The following is a 16,935-nucleotide window of genomic DNA, read 5'->3' as shown; positions in this document are numbered from 1 at the left end:
AATAAAGTTTGAAAACTGGTTCATAAAGTGGCTTTGATCTGTCTCTCAAAGCACACACACAGCAACTGCTGTTAAAATCTGCAGACCTTCATTTTTTGAACGCGTGTTAGATAAAGCGTAACCTCAATCGTCTACTTGCAGGTATCTACCTCTGCAGAGGTTCTGCCGCCCTGGAAACAGGGAGACTACGCGACTGAGGCGAGCTATACCAGCATGGCAAGCATGACCGCTGTCAGCAGCACCACTCAGCTTCACATGGAGAAGCACTGGGAGCAGCAGGTGGCTGCCACCAGAGAGGTGAGAGTGGTACAGCCTGCATGCTGGTTAACTCAACTCAATCAGTACATCCAACCTGACATGTTAGTGCGTTTTGTTTGTGACTGCAGAATGAACACGGGCAAATACTCTGTTTTTAATTTTGCTTTTTAAACTAACATCACTAACTTTTATGTTGTGAACATGTTGGCCCAGCTGTGCCGATGTATTCGATGTAAAGTGAACATGCATTTATTTTCTGTTCTTTCTGTCTTCTTCTTTTATTTTCTTTTAATGCAACGTTGTCCTTTCTTGGTTATTAGCTGTGGCTTCTAATGTGATTATCCTGTTTGCCAAAGCGTGACTCTGTCATTTTGACCCAGTCTTCCTTCAGGACATTGTTACTGTTTTGAATTCACTTATAACCTTAAAATCATATTTATCGAATTGAACTCATCATAGAGATAATATCAGTAACAATCAAGCTCTGGGCAGCAAAAGGGTCAGTTTTGAAAAATGTATGTTCAATCCAAAGAAAAAACAAAGCTCTTTTTAAGAAGGTGTGGCTGAAAAATTCTAAATCAGTTTGCAAACAAGACGTTTCTGTGAGATCTTTTAGAATTGAGCTTGTAGGCATAAATGGTAAATGGCCTGTATTTGTGTAGCGCTTTACTTAGTCCCTAAGCACCCCAAAGTGCTTTACACTACATCCATCCACACATTCACACACATATATAAAAAGCTTAAAATTACAAACCATTTTCACTGATTCACATTTAGTGGTGCATCAGGGGCAGTTTGTAGTATGTTGCTCCCAGACAAAGTCTTACTGGAGGAGTTGAGACTGAACAGCTGGCCTTGCAGTACAAAGATGGATAACGCAATCTGTATCGTAAACAACAGCTGTGCAGTGTGAACATCACATGCTGTAACCATAGACTGTATAAAAAAGATGGATGTAGCGACTACATTCATTGGTTTGTGGACGATCATTTTGATGCTTCAAGTGTGACTTTTTGTCCTGCATATTTTTCTTGCTCAGCTCTAAATTGGGAGTTATTGGCTATCGCCAGGCCAGCTGACTCCCACTCGCCATGGTCCTCTTTAATGCGGCTGTAAAACATGTAGTGCACGTAGAACAGCAAGGGTAATTACAGTGCAACAGACATCTGCCCCTCAAAGCTAAGAGGTAATCTGACTCCACTCTTAATAAGACTGTTAAAGTTTAGACGCTGCACTAGTCAGCAATGATAAGAGGAAAAAAGGAAGGTCCCATTTTAACCATACACAGCAGGTTTATTGACATTCTAGTAAAGAAGAAAAGTTTATTTATAGAGCACTTTTTACAGGCAAAAAAATCACAAAGTGCTGTACAAATCACAATTATTAAAATAGCCAGCACTGCATCATTTACATAAGAAGTTTTTGGCTCAGGATAAAGACAGAGTGTTTGGTCACATTGTTGAGAAAATGACCCACATACTGAGGGCTCGAGTTCCTGCGACAGTGCCCTGGGTATGTGTCTTCCCACAGCCACCTTATGCATTTAATTCATTAGGTGACTGCAGATCAGGATGGTAGAGCAGCTCATCTAATAACTGGAAGGATGATGAGTTGATCCATGGCTGCTCCGATCTGCATGCCAAGTATCCTTGGACAAGATACTGAACCTCAAGTTGTGAATCTTGGATAGAAGACTGCGTGATATTTCACTTCTGTGTTGCGTGACTTTATGGATGCTTTATTTGTCGTGTTTTTTTTTCAGTCCTTAAGGCTTTTGGTGGAGCATTGTCTTCTCTGAGATGTGTGTGCTGCTTGTTGTGTCTTCAGGATGAGGGAGAAAAAAAGGCTGAGGCAGTGGCTACAGTGGTGGCCGCTGTTGACCTTGCTCGTGTCCTCAAGCCTGTGCATGGGGAGGGTGTTCGGAAAGAGGAAGAGGAGGATGTGGAGTTGAGGATAAAGCAACAGGCGGCAGCAACTGCAGAGAAACAAGTTATTGCAACAAAAACACTTCCTACTGAGCCTGCTGTGTCTGCAGAGCAGCACAGAGTCCAGGTCTCTCAGGTTGGACGAGTTCCCTGAATTCAGTTACTTACGTCTCATTTTAATGATATGGAGCATCAACTATCCTAACACACTCTGTTGATTACTCCAGATTCAGAGAACAACAGAAATCTTCTCCTGTGTGGACACTGGTGTCGTCCAGCCCCCAGTTCCACATTTCACAGTTTCTAAAGTTTCTGTTCCTAAACATGAACCTAGACATGAGGTAAGAAGAACAGCTTGAGGCCATCGTCGTCCCAAAACCTTCATTTGAATGTGAACATCTTAACATACAGTTTTCCTTCAGTCTAATCCCCGTTGATCCCGTCCTCACAGTATCATCCATCCTACCACAGCATTTGTTTCTTTTGAGGACTACCCCATCATAACATCCACTAGCTATAGTTTGTGGTTATTATATAACAGTAATAGTAACACTGTTCTTTTTTTCTTAGATATGACTTTGTGTTTTGGATCAGAGTAGTAATCTGTAGAATAGATGAAGCAGTCACCTTGTGGAAAAACCATCTAAATCAGCTATCATCAGATAATCCCACCTCACGGATTAAATCAGTCACAGCAAAGAAACAGTTGCTGTTTCTCAACCTGTTTCAGTTTTAGTCCGTTTTTAGCTGGTTTAGATTTCCTGTTTAGGTTCAGTGTCTCTTGCTCACTAATCCCCAGCAGAATTTGGACTCACTATCTGTGTGTGATGGTTAATGCTGTTCTCATTGGCTGATCAGGTGTCCCTTGCTGGCTCTGCCATCGCTACACTGCACAAAGAGCTATCCTCCCCTTCAACCTCCAGAAAGATCATCAAGCCAGTCAAATCTCCCAGTCCGTCTCGACAGGCGGCGGTGGAGGGTCATGTGATACCTGAGCCCTTCCCACCACCGTTCAGAGATGTGCGATATAAGACTCAACTTGACAGCAGAGGCGCTTATGCGTTTAGTGAGGAAGAATTTGAGGAATGGGAGCCTCAGGTTGGTCTGATGTCCTCACTGCTATCATTCCTATCGTTCCTCAACTTAATCCTGTGTGGATGTTCACCTGAGTTCTTCTACCTATCTTAACGCAGCAGCAACTGATACGCTGCCTTTCACCTGCCTCATGAAGAATCCTCCTCCTCTTATTCCTGTCTTTGCTGCTTCACCTTCATCCCTCTGTCCTCTTTATATGGTTTTTTGTCTACTCTAACCTGTTTTCTCCCTTTATTCTAACAGAACCCCATACTTTGTTTTTGGGGGACAATTTTTAAGTTGTCTTGTTGGTTTCTGCAGGAGGTGGCTGCAGTGCCTACAAGATCCCAGGAGCCTGTTGTTCCACCCACTCTTATTGCTGTGAGTACCTTTCCTATCTGCTTCCTGTTCCCAATTAAATTCAGCTTATTTATAAAGAGCTAGTTGGCAAGAATGTACCTTAAATATCAGAGAGAAAACCTGATCCAGCCCTAACCATACACTTTATCAAAAGGAAAGACCCAATGAGTGTAAGGTAACATGTTTTGTAGTGAAAACTTTAAAAGATAACTGATCATTTCACAAAGTGCTGCATCTGACTTCATAACAGCCACTGAAGGTAGCAACATTTAAAGCTCTTCCTGTCATCAGTTTTCATAATAATACTACATAATTACAGTTTGTGATTCAAATGTATCTATTTTACATTCAGTGTAAGGAATAATATATTTTTGCATTTTTTGCTGAGTGAACCCAATAATGTACGAGAACATGAAAACAATTCACAACATAATATTATAGAAATATGATCGTTCTTTCTCTCCCTTAGTACTTTCGCTACAGCATTTAGGATCGATTTTTAACCATTTAACAGAGCTTATACAACAGCCTGATAAGGAATTACATTAGTCTGGCCTAGAAGTAACAAATGCATGAACTAGTTTCCAGCATGTCTTTAATTTTGACAATATTACAAGACGAGGACATTTTAACGTGTGAGTTAAAGAGCGTATTCTGATCATTATTTACTCCTAGTAGGCCTTTTTGTCTTCAGAATATAAATGTGATGTAAAATTGCCGTACATCCTGTAAACTTCTTTATGACTATTTCAGGGACTGAAGAACCTGACTGTGACCGAAGGTGAGTCAGTGACCTTGGAGTGCAAAATCAGCAGTCACCCTTCCCCGGTCATAATCTGGTTCAGGGAGGACTACAAGATCGAGAGCTCCATTGACTTCCAGATCAGCTACGAGCACGGATTTGCCAGGTTGATTATTCGTGAGGCATTTGCTGAAGACAGTGGCCGGTTTACCTGCACTGCCACCAATGAAGCAGGAACTGTGAGCACCTCCTGCTACCTGCTTGTGAAAGGTATCTATACTGGAATGATAAGCCAAAGTAAAGCTGACAAGCTTGTATAGAAATGAATATACTGTAGAGGAGAAAAACAACTGGATTTTTGCACGAGCCTGCGGTCACCTGGTACACTTGAAAAGAAATGAACACAACAGAGTCAAATGTCCAAGTTGTGGACATGCTAAAACATGTTAAACTACAGATCATCAAGTTTTATACAAACTAATTTGACTTTCACTTTCTCTTGTAGTTTCAGAAGAAATCGAAAGCAGAGAGGAAACAGCTGTCACAGAAATTGCAATCACACAAGAAAAAACGTGAGTTGTAAAAGTCAGATTCATTCTTTGCAGATTTATAGTCATGTAAGAATCCAAAGCTGCAGAATTGATAAAGCTATTGCTCCTCTTCAGTGTTGCAGCTGAAACAAAGCTGCAGACAGTGACAGAGTTGAGCGCAGGAGAACCTGCAGCTCCGTTCTTCATCAAGAAACCCACTGTACAGAAGCTAGTGGAGGGAGGAAGTGTTGTGTTTGAATGTCAGGTTGGAGGAAATCCAAGACCTCACATTATCTGGAAGAAGAATGGCGTGCTGCTTACCACTGGATACAGGTGATACAGATTATAAAATACATACAGGAAAAAATGTATCCCCTGCTGAATATCTGAGTTTGCTGACTTGCAAAGAAATGAACAGAGACAGATATCAACCAGAAATCTATTGATTTGCATGTCACTGAGTGAAATAAGTATTTGATCTCTTTGATTTCATCTCCTATCTGTGGAACAAACAGGAACAGTTATAGTCCTGCTCCGTTATGAGTCAGCTTTTTTGTAATGTTTGCAATATTTTTAATGTTTTAGATCAGACCTTAATAATTACCACAACTGTGATAATGATCTTTATTAACATGTAGGTAACTTACCTGTGTTTAGCAGTTCAGATATTTTCTTTATGAGGTCCTTTTAACAGTGGTCCTCTGATGACCATGTTATTGCAAAGCAGGTTGGTGTCTTTGAAAAGACATATTTACATCACCGGCCAATGTTTTTTGTGGATTTGCTTAACTGGAGCTAGCTATCATTGTCTTTTGTACGTTGTACACTCTCTAACACATCGGTTTTTTGTTTTTTAAATAAAAATCCACTTTACTTTGTAAGTAATGGCAGTGACAAACCAAATATTAAGGTAGAACAATTTGTTATTGAGCCTTGAAATCATGCTGTGACGATGGAGCACTAGCTTGTTTTGGTTTTCTTATCAGATACAAAGTTGCCTACAAGGAAACTGGAGAATGTAAACTGGAGATCTCGATGACCTTTGCTGACGATGCTGGAGAATACTCCATCTTTGCTAAAAATCCCCACGGAGAAGCTTCAGCTTCCACCAGCCTGTTGGAGGAAGGTACTGGCATCCTTTTTTTGTTTTTTGCAGTTTTTTTAAACTTTCTTTAAAAATCACTTTGAAAAGATGTGTCTGGCTTTATTTGCGTATCCGTATCTGTGTTTACAGAGGAATATGAAGCACATATGAAGCAGCACGATGTAACATATAAAACTGAAGTGACTACGTCAGTGGTTCAGGAACCCTCTGTGGTCGTGAGTCAGTATGAATTGGAACAGAGGAGGACAATAACCCCGATGAGCTTTGTCTCAGAAACGGTACTTGTGCTATAAACATTTGCAGTGCTGTGATAACAGATCTCAATCTACGGTTCATAATTAATGTCCATCATTTTTGCAGGAATTCCTCATTTCAGCCTTTGAGGAGAGGATAATACAGAAGATCGAACTGTGTATCATGAGAATTACTTACAGAGAGCTTGTGGCAGAGGACGGAGAGCTGGTAGTGACTATAGCAGATGAGGAGGCAGTGCAGCCAGCCTTTGACACACCAGTGAAAAACTACAGGATCATGGAGGGAGTGGGAGTCACTTTCCACTGCAAGATGGTTGGAAAACCACTGCCAAAGGTATTGAGACACATTCATATAGTGAAACAACTTTCACTCTTCCAACCAAAGTTGGGTATATCAGAGTGATGCTTTATAATAAATAATTTGGTTTGCCAAGAAATATAGGTTTTTGGCCTTTATTTATTATTTTGTAAATACCATTCCAGCGTTGCTGTAAAGAGAAACATTTAAATCTGACAGTACAACAAACAGCTATGTTTCATGCTTTCTGTCGAGTCATCGCACTCTCACAGTTCTATAGCATTTAGCCAGCTTTGTTGAACTACTGTCATCTTGTGCCAGATTGCCTGGTACAAAGATGGCCAGCGCATCAGGCCCAGTGCGCGTTACCAAATTGAAGTTCTTCAAGATGGGCGAGCCAGTCTTCGTCTGCCTGTGGTGCTGCCAGAGGATGAAGGCGTGTACACTGCTTTTGCCACAAACATGAAGGGAAATGCAGTCAGCTCTGGAAAGCTTTATGTGGAGCCATCCGAAGCTGTAACGCCGCAGAGATACACACCACAGCCAGCAGTACAGAGGATAAGGTAATCTAATGATGGCACAATTAAAAAAGAAATTAAGAAAATCACATATCGCCATGAGAACTGGACGTTGGATGTTTTGGCTTATAGCTTAGCTTTTAAAAAAGGCAGACAATATTGGTGACTAGCAGAATAATAGTGGTGCTTTAATAATACACTAATAATACACACACTTTTAACAAGCACACAATATCAGGTTGAAAGCTTTCAAAGCTTCTATCCACTGCATTTTTTAAATTAAAATTTGTTTTGTTTAACTGCAGCCATGTCAAATGACGACACTGCTTCTTTCTCAGATCGACATCTCCTCGTTCTCTGAGCCGCTCCCCAGGGCGTTCTTCCAGCCGATCTCCTCGCCAGTCTCCTGCCCGTCGATTTGACGAAACAGATGAGGCTCAGCTTGAAAGACTATACAAACCTGTATTTGTCATGAAGCCCTCCTCAATAAAATGTTCTGAGGGGCAAACTGCCCGATTTGATTTGAAAGTTGTTGGCAGGCCAATGCCTGACACATACTGGTTCCACAATGGTAAGAACAGAAAAGGTAGCAGAGAAAAATTTCTTGATGTCTACCTTTGTTTTCTGATTCAGCCTCTCAGTCAACTCATTTGCCCTTCTTTTCCCAGGACAACAAGTGATCAATGATAACACACACAAGATAGTGATTAAAGAGGATGGTACTCAGTCCCTGATCATTGTCCCAGCCCTACCACAAGACTCTGGAGAGTGGACGGTTGTTGCTCAGAATAGAGCTGGACGGGCATCTCTCAATGTAACTCTTACTGTTGATGGTGAGTGATATATAGCACTCTTGAACTTTTTAATTAACCAAAAGATCATATTGTTAGACATTGTGTTGTTTTTTGTTTTGTTTTTTGCTATCTATAGCTCAAGAAACCCTGGCACGTCCTCAATTTGTTGAAAAGCTGAAAAACATCACTGTAAAGCAGGGCACTCTGGTTGAGTTGGCTGTCAAAGCCATTGGAAACCCCCTGCCAGACATTGTGTGGCTGAAAAACAGTGACATCATCACCCCACACAAGCATCCACAGATAAAGTATGTAATATGTAGTATTTTATATTTTGTTTTCAGTGCAGTATAAAGTGCTTTCTTCAGTATATGTGGCCTTTTACTTTTTCAGGATTGATGGCACCAAAGGAGAAGCCAAATTCCAGATTCCATCTGCTTCAGGCTCAGACAGCGCCTGGTACACTGCTACAGCCATCAACAAGGCTGGTAGAGACACCACTCGTTGCAGAGTCAATGTTGAGGTGGACTTTGCTGCCCCTCAAATCGAGAGGAAGCTCATTATTCCTAGAGGAACCTACAAAGCTAAAGAGATTGCAGCACCCGAGTTGGAGCCGCTTCATTTGCGATACGGTCAAGAGCAGTGGGAGGAGGGTGATCTTTATGATAAGGAGAAGCAACAGAAACCACAATTCAAGAAGAAGTTGACATCTATCAGAATGAAGTGTTTTGGACCAGCCCATTTTGAGTGTAGACTCACTCCTATTGGTGACCCCAATATGGTAGTGGAGTGGCTGCATGACGGCAAACCTCTGGCTGCTGCTAATAGGTTGCATATGGTCAATGAATTTGGATACTGCAGCCTTGATTATGAAGTTGCTTATGCTAGGGACAGTGGTGTTATTACTTGCAGAGCCACAAACAAATGTGGAGTTGACCAGACCTCAGCCACCCTGATTGTCAAGGATGAGAAGGGACTTGTTGAGGAAACACAACTTCCTGAAGGCAGGAAGGGAGCATATAGGATGGATGAGATTGAGCGCATGGCTCATGAGGGAGGACCTGCAGGAGTCGGCGCTGATGAAGAATCTGAAAAGACAAAACCTGATATTGTCTTGCTTCCTGAACCAGCAAGAGTGCTGGAAGGCAACATTGCACGATTCCGCTGCAGAGTAACTGGTTATCCAGCACCAAAGGTTAATTGGTACCTCAACGGACAACTTATCCGCAAAAGCAAGAGATATAGACTCCGTTATGATGGTATTTACTATTTAGAGATTGTTGACATCAAGTCCTATGACTCAGGAGAGGTTAGGGTGGTTGCTGACAATCCTTTAGGAACAGCTGAGCACACAGTAAAGCTAGAGATCCAGCAGAGGGAAGACTTTAGATCTGTCCTGCGTCGTGCACCAGAACCAAAACTTGCAGAGGCTACACACGAGCCTGGCAAGATTGGATTTGATATTGTGAAGATGGACCGACCTAGTGAGGCTTCACAAGACAGGGAAGTGGTTAAGCTGCGTAAGACACAGAGAATTCTTCATGAGAAAACTTCAGAGGAGTCTGAAGAACTGAAGAGCAAGTTCAAGCGCAGAACAGAGGAGGGTTTCTATGAGTCTATCTCGGCTGTAGAGCTTAAGTCTCGCAAGAGGGATGACTCTTATGAAGACCTATTGAAGAAGACTAAAGAGGAGCTGCTCCATCACATGAAAGAGAAAGAAGAAGCTGAAAGGAAGAGGATGGAGGAAGAGGGTAAACTCACTATCCCCACAATAAAACCTGAACGGGTCCTGCTCTCTCCCAGCATGGAAGCACCCAAGATCCTGGAACGCATTGCAAGCAAGACTGTTGCTCCAATGGATGAGGTTCGTTTCAGAGTCAGAGTAATTGGTAGACCAGAACCTGAGTGTCAGTGGTTCAAGAATGGCATTCAGCTGGAAAAGTCTGACCGTATTTACTGGTACTGGCCTGAGGACAATGTATGTGAATTGGTCATAAGAGATGTCGAAACACAAGATTCTGCTAGCATCATGGTTAAGGCCATTAATATTGCTGGGGAGTCCTCAAGTCATGCCTTCCTGCTTGTACAAGGTAAAGCAAGTTCATCTAAAATCATTTCTGCGCCATGCTAAATTTGCTTTGTCTTGATTTGTTTTTGTCTTCTTCATTTCGCTGTTGCAGCCAAGACAGCAGTTAGCTTTACCCAAAACTTGGAGGATACGAGTGCCAAGGAGAAGGATACCATGGTGACCTTTGAGTGTGAAACCAATGAACCCTTCGTCAGAGTCAAATGGTTTAAGAACAACATGGAGATCTTCTCAGGAGACAAATACAGAATGCACTCTGACAGAAAAGTCCACTTCCTATCTGTGCTAATGATTGAAATGAGGGATGACGCAGAATACACCTGTGTGATTGCAGATGATGAAAACATAAGAACGAGTGCAAGGCTTCACGTGGAAGGTAATTTATCTAGAATATCCACCGGAACTGTCCTGTTCCTGTAAATTACATAAAAATGGTTCGGTATGTTGTTCTGTATCCAGGTGCTGCTCTCGAGCTCATCAAACACATGGAGAACATTGAGGTACCAGAATCCTATGCTGGCGAGTTTGAGGTCGAGTTATCTCGTGAAGATGCTGAGGGCAGCTGGCTCTTTGGAGACAAAGTTCTCTCACCCAGCAATAAATACATCATATCGTCACGTCGAGGAAGACACACTTTGTCTGTCAAGGATGTCAGGAAAGAGGACCAGGGAAAATACACCTTTGTATGCGGTGATCTGAAGACCAGTGCCTCACTAAAAATGAAATGTAAGCTTAAAATGTGAAGTGCATGTTACTGCTGCTGGCAAACAAGAGAATTTTCATCAGTGTATTTCAACAGCGTTCTGTTGTTTCACAACTTTAACCTGTTGAAAAACATTTTGGGTAATTCTCTGATTGCATGTTTTTACCTTAGTATTTTTGGGATGTCAAAAACATTTGTCCCAACCTGGTGGTTGTTCTCTAACATTTTACTGCATATTTTACTGTTCCTGGTAGTAATGGTAAAATCTAATAAGAAATGGGTTCCTCTGCCTTCAGTGCGTCCAGTGACACTGATGCAGCCCCTGACTGATCTGATAGTCTGTGAGGGTGATATTGCTCAGCTGGAGGTCAGGTTCTCCCAAGAGAATGTTGAGGGAACCTGGATGAAGAACGGCCAGGCCATTTCTGCCTCGGAACGTATCCACATTGTCATTGACAAGATGGTTCACAAGCTGCTGGTGGAGAATATCAGCACAGAAGATGCTGCCTTGTACTCTTTTGTGGTTCCTGCCCAGGACATCTCCACCTCAGGCAAACTCAGTGTTCAAAGTAAGAGTTAGAATTGGGTTTGAATATAAATTTAAAAATATTTTGTTTAAAAAAATTGTGACTTTTGACTGTCATCTTATTGCTCTTTCTTACAGCTATTGACATTGTAGTGCCACTGAAGGATGTATCCTCTATTGAAGGCACAAAGGCTGTCCTGGAGGCTAAGATCTCTGCCCAGGACATCAGCTCTGTCAAATGGTACCATAATGACAAACTGTTGACACCCAGTGACCGAATCCAAATGGTGGCAAAGGGAGCAAAGCAGCGGCTGGTCTTCACCAGAACCTTTGCATCTGATCAGGGTCACTATAAACTAGTTGTTGGCAAGGTTGACACCAGCTGTAGCCTGACGGTTGAAGGTAAGAAAGATTTTTAGTGCAGTGAAAAAGTATATGTCACCTTCTGGATTTTGTTTTTCATATATCTCATATTTAAATATTTCAGATCATTAAACACATTTTAATATTATAACCCAAGTAAAGGCAAAAATTTTAAAAGTTTTTAAATGACGATTTTATCTGTTAAGGCAAAAAGCTATCCAAACCTATCTGGCCTACCCTAACCAAATAACTGGTAAGGCCACTCTTGGCAGGAAGAATTGCAATGAAACATTGAATCTTCCACATCACTGTGTATGAATGTTGTCTGCCGTCTTTGTAGAATTGTTTTAACTCTGCCACATTGGAGGGTTTTTGAACATAAATGGTCTGTTTAAAGTCACGCCAAAGCATCACAACAGGATCCCAGTCCAGATTTTAACTGGATTTGACTGACTCCTGAACCTTTATTTTGTTTTTTGACCAGTTTAAAGGTGGATTTGCTAAAGTGCTTCAGATCACCGTGTGGGTGCATAATCATTGTAATGTTTTTTGCCTTTTGGTCAACTGTGTCTTTTGTAGTCAACGTCTCCCTTGGATGCCATATTTCCACTTATGTTTCTTATTGTTAAATCATGAACACTGACTTTAACTGTGGCTGTAAAAGGCTGAAGTTCTTTAGAGGCTGTTTTGGGTTCTTTTGTGACCTCCTGGAAGAGTAATCAGTGCCTTTTTGGAGTCTGTCAACAGTAGGGATGGGTATCGTTTAGGTTTTATCCGATACCAGTACCAAACCGGTACTTTTGAAATGGTGCCGGTGCTTAAACGGTGCTCGAACCGGTGCTTAAAGAATGGAGAACACACACTTTGTCCAAAAACCTCTCATGTTCAGCTGTTTTTTTGTAAAAAGATAACAATGTTAGCCTTCTCTGCAGCTATGGGGCATATATGGTATCACTCTTGGCTGGAAGCAGTGCTTAAACAATGGAAAAAACACAAACTTTGTCCAAAAACTTCTCATGTTTAACTGTTTTCCACTTTTTCTTTGGTCATTTTAGCCTTTTTGGCCAGGGTGAAGGGAGTATCTGCCATCAAACAAGAAGACAGCCGCATGCAGCTATGATGATGTTTGCTAGTTCACCTTACATGCATTAATGTAATAACGTGGTTAGCCTACTCAACGTAAATTACACACGAACAACATTAAGTTACTCACGCAGAGAAGAACGGCTGCTGCTGCATCATCATCCTCATCATTTCTGCTACACTGGCAGGGCTAGGGGCCAGGACTCTCCTCTTCGTGTTTTTGGGGGATGTTGCTAACTCCGGGACCGATAACAGGCACCACACCCGCAGTAGATGTGCTTGGTGTGAGGTCTCGCAGCAAGTTATCAAATACGGCACCTTTCTCGGCTTTTAACAAAATGCTATGCGTCGCCAGGTTCGTCGTCAGATTCGAGGAGTTACCTCCTTTGCACAGTATCACCTTAAAGCACTTGTTGCAGGCTGCTGAGTTTGCATATTTTGCTGTGAAGTACAGCCAGACTTTGACCGCTTCGCCTTGGGCATTTTTAATCTGTAGCTCTGCTCTAAAAGAACGTACGTACCTGGACCCGCCTACTATCCTCAGAAACGTAAAATGATTGGCTAGAATCTAAAGTGTATCACAGCTCAGGAAAATAAAAGCACCAAAATAAAGCACTGAAATGTGCGCTGCTTTTCGGTCTGGTTACTACCGTTTATGTCAGAACCGTGGAGGGGTTCTGACAAAAAAATCATGGAGGGGGCAAATACTTTTTCACAGCATTGTACTTTCAGCGTGATACTGTTTTTAGGTTCCAGTCTCACTTTCATACTCTAACCATTTCATTTTTACAGAGGTTCACATTGTGAAACACATGGAGGACAAAGTGTGTTCAGAGTCCCAGAATGTGACGTTTAATGTTGAAGTCTCTCACCCTGGAATTGACTCAGTTTGGACATTCAGGAACCAGCAAATCAAACCTGGACCCAAATCCAAGATTGAGTCGAAGGGAAAGGCTCACTCTCTGACAGTCATTGACGCCATGAAAGATGAGGAGGGCCAGTACATGTTTCATGCTGGTGAAAAGACATCTAGTGCCAAGCTTACTGTCTCTGGTATGTCTAACTTTTAAGATATTATGGATATTGTGTGTTTTACTCAGATGAAATCATTTACACAATCACTGATTTTAAAAAAGACTCACTGGCACATTGGGGTGGTAGTGCCCATCTTCAAGAAAGATCGCACTCCTCAGCCTCCCTGGGAGGATCTATGCCAGATTACTGGAGAAGGGAATACATCAGTTAGTTGAACCTCAGATTGAAGATGAACAACGTGGTTGTATTCCTCAACGTAAAGAGCTGGACAAGTTTTCTATCCTCTCAAGAATATTCAAGCATATTCTACAAGTGTTTTGTGGATTAGGAGAAGGCATTTGAGAACATGGGGTATCCATTGCTTGCTTGCTTCTGGGCCAGAGATGAGTTTTTGTGGAGGAATTTAAGAATCCTGGGCTTGTTCAGAGTGAGAGGAGAGGGAAGTAGGGGATTGATGGATTAGTGCAGCGACTACAGTGATTTGGACACTGTAACCCTCCATTGTGGTGAAGAGAGAGGTGGGTGTAAAAGCAAAGATGTTGATAAACTGGTTGATCTACGTCCCTACTCTCTTCTATGGTCACACGCTCTGGGTAATGATCAAAAGAATGAGATCTTAACAACAAGGCACAGAAATTAGTTTTCTCTGAAGGATCGCTGTGCTCAGGCTTAGAGATAGGAGCTCAGTTATCTGAGAGGGATTCATTCCACATAGAATGGAGCCAGGTAAGGTGGTTCGTGCATCTGATGTTTCCTGGGTGAGGTGTTCGAGGAAGGGTAGACACGAGACATGCTGGAGGGATTATGTCTCTTGGCTGGCCTGGGAATTACTTGGTGTAACCTTGGATGGAGGAAGTGGGTGGGAAGAAGAAGGTTTGGTCTCTTCTCAGACTGCTGCTCCTTGACCTGCCACTTCAGATAAGGGAAATCCACACACTAGATGACAATTTGTTACTTAATTGTTGGTACACATTTCACATTTTGCTGACATTTATACCTACCCAAACCCATCTTTGACAAAAACGTGGATTATTTTAAAGCAGCTGTTTTTTTTATTATGACAGAAGATTGTGTGTGTTGGCATTTGCTGTTTCTGTGATTAAGACATGTGGTCAGAAGTGAAACAGAAATGTTACTTTCTGCTGCCATTAGGTGGAGCCATTACACGGCCCCTGCAGGATGTGACAGTGGCGGAGTCTCAGACTGCTGAGCTTGAGTGTGAAGTTGCAAATGCCAATGCTGAGGGCAAGTGGCTTAAGGAGGGCCAGCCCATTGACTTCAATGAGAATGTGGTGAGTGAGGTGAACGGAGCCATCAGGCGCCTCATCATCAACATTACCAGGCCACAGGATGTCGGAGAGTATACCTACCAGGTGGCCAACTCCAAAACTACAGCTAATCTCAGGGTGGAGGGTAAGTACTAGCTTCCCACTACCACACACACACAAAGTGTTCACATAACCAAGATAAATAAAACAGGACGTTTACCGGGAACATGCTGAGGTAAATTAAATACGACAATCAAAATAAAAGTAGTTATTGAAAGAAAATTTAAAAATTAACATTTTGTGGGAAAAATGCAAAGTGAGTGCTGAAAACTGAAAGATTTTGTCTATCTGTCATATTATATAAAGTTCTAAAGGTTATCTGGGAATGTCCTGTTCATTTGTCGCAAAAAATAATGACTTGGTAAATGTTTGTTTAAACTTTTATGATAGTTTCAGACAGACTCACTATCACAATATTTGCATACATACATATTATAGCTCTAGTAACTATAATAAGTGTTATATTTGTACGGTCGATCCATGGGACCAGTACTCCAATACTGGAAGTCGGGATTAATCCTAATCTCTGATCCTATGGGTTTTACCCAGAAGGCAGAGCAGATCTTAGATGGAGCGTATGGGTGAGGGGATTCATCCAGTACTAACTATCCCTCTATAAGTACTAACTACCCTGGCTCCTCTCATTTAAAACAAACAAACAAAAACAAAAAACGGGAGCCCTCAGTAACTTAGCAGCTTGTAAATCTAAGAATAATAGGAGCTATTTATACTAATATGGATTCATCCTCAGGTTTTTACATTTACTGTTTCACGAAAGTTTAAAAAGGTTCACAAATGAAACTTTTTGAATACAACGTATTTTATTAAAGCAAAAGCCAAAGTAAATTAGAATAATTATTACAGAATCAAATTACTTGAATTATTCTTACCTAATTAACTGATTCTGAGTTAATGCTGATTTTATTAGAATCTTTGAGAGGAGATGGTCTGAGGAGAGAATGGGCACAGACACACTCATCTCTGTGTGGATATTGTCCAATAGAAATAGAGCCAAGTTCATGGAAGTTGCATCCCATTCAGAAACAATGGAAATCTCAATCCTCTTGGATTTATAATCCCAAACGGCAAAAATAAGGAGAGAAAAAGTCAATAAATCCTAAATCCAGTTAGTGAGCCCACAGTGTCGGCATTGGTTGTTCCTCTGGTGTTACTTGCTATAATTTCCCCTCAATAACAGTGGCTGTGACATCCATCCACCATTACTGCCACCTCATCTGTCCTAACACATTCATTTTCTCACTTTTTCTCTTCATAACTCTGTTTATTTGTCCCATTATACTTAATATGATTTCTTTTATTAAATCCTGCACATTAAAATCAGACGTTCTTTTAGATTAGTGGCTCCTCAGGCTCGCTCACTTCCCCCTCCCATCCTCCACACCCACACACACCCACAGCCTCTGAGGTCATCTCCACACACACACTCAGTGAGAGACCTGCACCTAGAATCATTATTATAGATTATATTTTCTTATTTGTATGTTGGTTAAATTTATACCTGATTATATTCTGATCACTATTAGGAAGCGAAACACGATTAACCACCAGCAAAATCCCCTCATGTTATCTGTGTTTAACACTTGCAACATACTTCATGTATCATACAATCATGTGTGATGATGATGATGGGTTGGCGACACATTTCTGTTTTCAGCCACACACAGACACTAATCTGCCAAAGATGAAGCTGGATAATATCTGCACATTAGAATAAGTTTCATTCCTCATATTAATTAGACTTATATCTCTATTGTATGTTTGATTAAAAACAAAGATGATTTATGAATAAAAGCACATACAGATAGACTCCATTTAGCGCTCTGCATCACTTTTAACATAAGAGGCTGGATGTTAAGAACTTCTACTCTCAGATGTGATGAGAGGTAAGCCGGGGGGACTTCAGTCTCTGTCTGTCCCACCTCTCCTGACAGAACA

At 41.5% G+C, this 16,935-nt stretch overlaps 1 protein-coding gene across 30 annotated transcripts in view; it reads left to right on the top strand.

The window, feature by feature from the left end:
• ttn.2 (titin, tandem duplicate 2) overlaps nucleotides 1–16,935 on the top strand; it is a 226,054-nt gene that overhangs the window by 8,704 nt on the left and 200,415 nt on the right. For 27 of the 30 annotated variants that reach the window (XM_040034160.1, XM_040034164.1, XM_040034163.1 and 24 more), the window contains exons 8-29: nucleotides 142–297; nucleotides 2,086–2,319; nucleotides 2,411–2,524; nucleotides 3,042–3,281; nucleotides 3,579–3,638; nucleotides 4,371–4,629; nucleotides 4,865–4,931; nucleotides 5,025–5,222; nucleotides 5,876–6,015; nucleotides 6,124–6,272; nucleotides 6,355–6,582; nucleotides 6,868–7,109; nucleotides 7,403–7,635; nucleotides 7,733–7,897; nucleotides 7,995–8,163; nucleotides 8,249–9,945; nucleotides 10,036–10,317; nucleotides 10,401–10,667; nucleotides 10,941–11,213; nucleotides 11,309–11,572; nucleotides 13,409–13,669; nucleotides 14,804–15,064. In XM_040034160.1, the coding sequence (XP_039890094.1) occupies nucleotides 142–297; nucleotides 2,086–2,319; nucleotides 2,411–2,524; nucleotides 3,042–3,281; nucleotides 3,579–3,638; nucleotides 4,371–4,629; nucleotides 4,865–4,931; nucleotides 5,025–5,222; nucleotides 5,876–6,015; nucleotides 6,124–6,272; nucleotides 6,355–6,582; nucleotides 6,868–7,109; nucleotides 7,403–7,635; nucleotides 7,733–7,897; nucleotides 7,995–8,163; nucleotides 8,249–9,945; nucleotides 10,036–10,317; nucleotides 10,401–10,667; nucleotides 10,941–11,213; nucleotides 11,309–11,572; nucleotides 13,409–13,669; nucleotides 14,804–15,064 (5,959 nt within the window). Of the gene's footprint in view, nucleotides 1–141; nucleotides 298–2,085; nucleotides 2,320–2,410; nucleotides 2,525–3,041; nucleotides 3,282–3,578; nucleotides 3,639–4,370; nucleotides 4,630–4,864; nucleotides 4,932–5,024; nucleotides 5,223–5,875; nucleotides 6,016–6,123; nucleotides 6,273–6,354; nucleotides 6,583–6,867; nucleotides 7,110–7,402; nucleotides 7,636–7,732; nucleotides 7,898–7,994; nucleotides 8,164–8,248; nucleotides 9,946–10,035; nucleotides 10,318–10,400; nucleotides 10,668–10,940; nucleotides 11,214–11,308; nucleotides 11,573–13,408; nucleotides 13,670–14,755; nucleotides 15,065–16,935 lie in introns of those variants that run through there. The other 3 variants (XM_040034143.1, XM_040034145.1, XM_040034165.1) reach the window with 3 other exon arrangements.

The sequence above is a fragment of the Simochromis diagramma genome, unplaced genomic scaffold, assembly GCF_900408965.1.
Source record: "Simochromis diagramma unplaced genomic scaffold, fSimDia1.1 OVJJ01000176.1, whole genome shotgun sequence".
In the NCBI taxonomy this organism is placed as follows: Eukaryota; Metazoa; Chordata; class Actinopteri; order Cichliformes; family Cichlidae; genus Simochromis; species Simochromis diagramma.
Note: the sequence above shows the minus strand (reverse complement) of the source record. Positions and strands in the feature narration are given on the sequence as shown.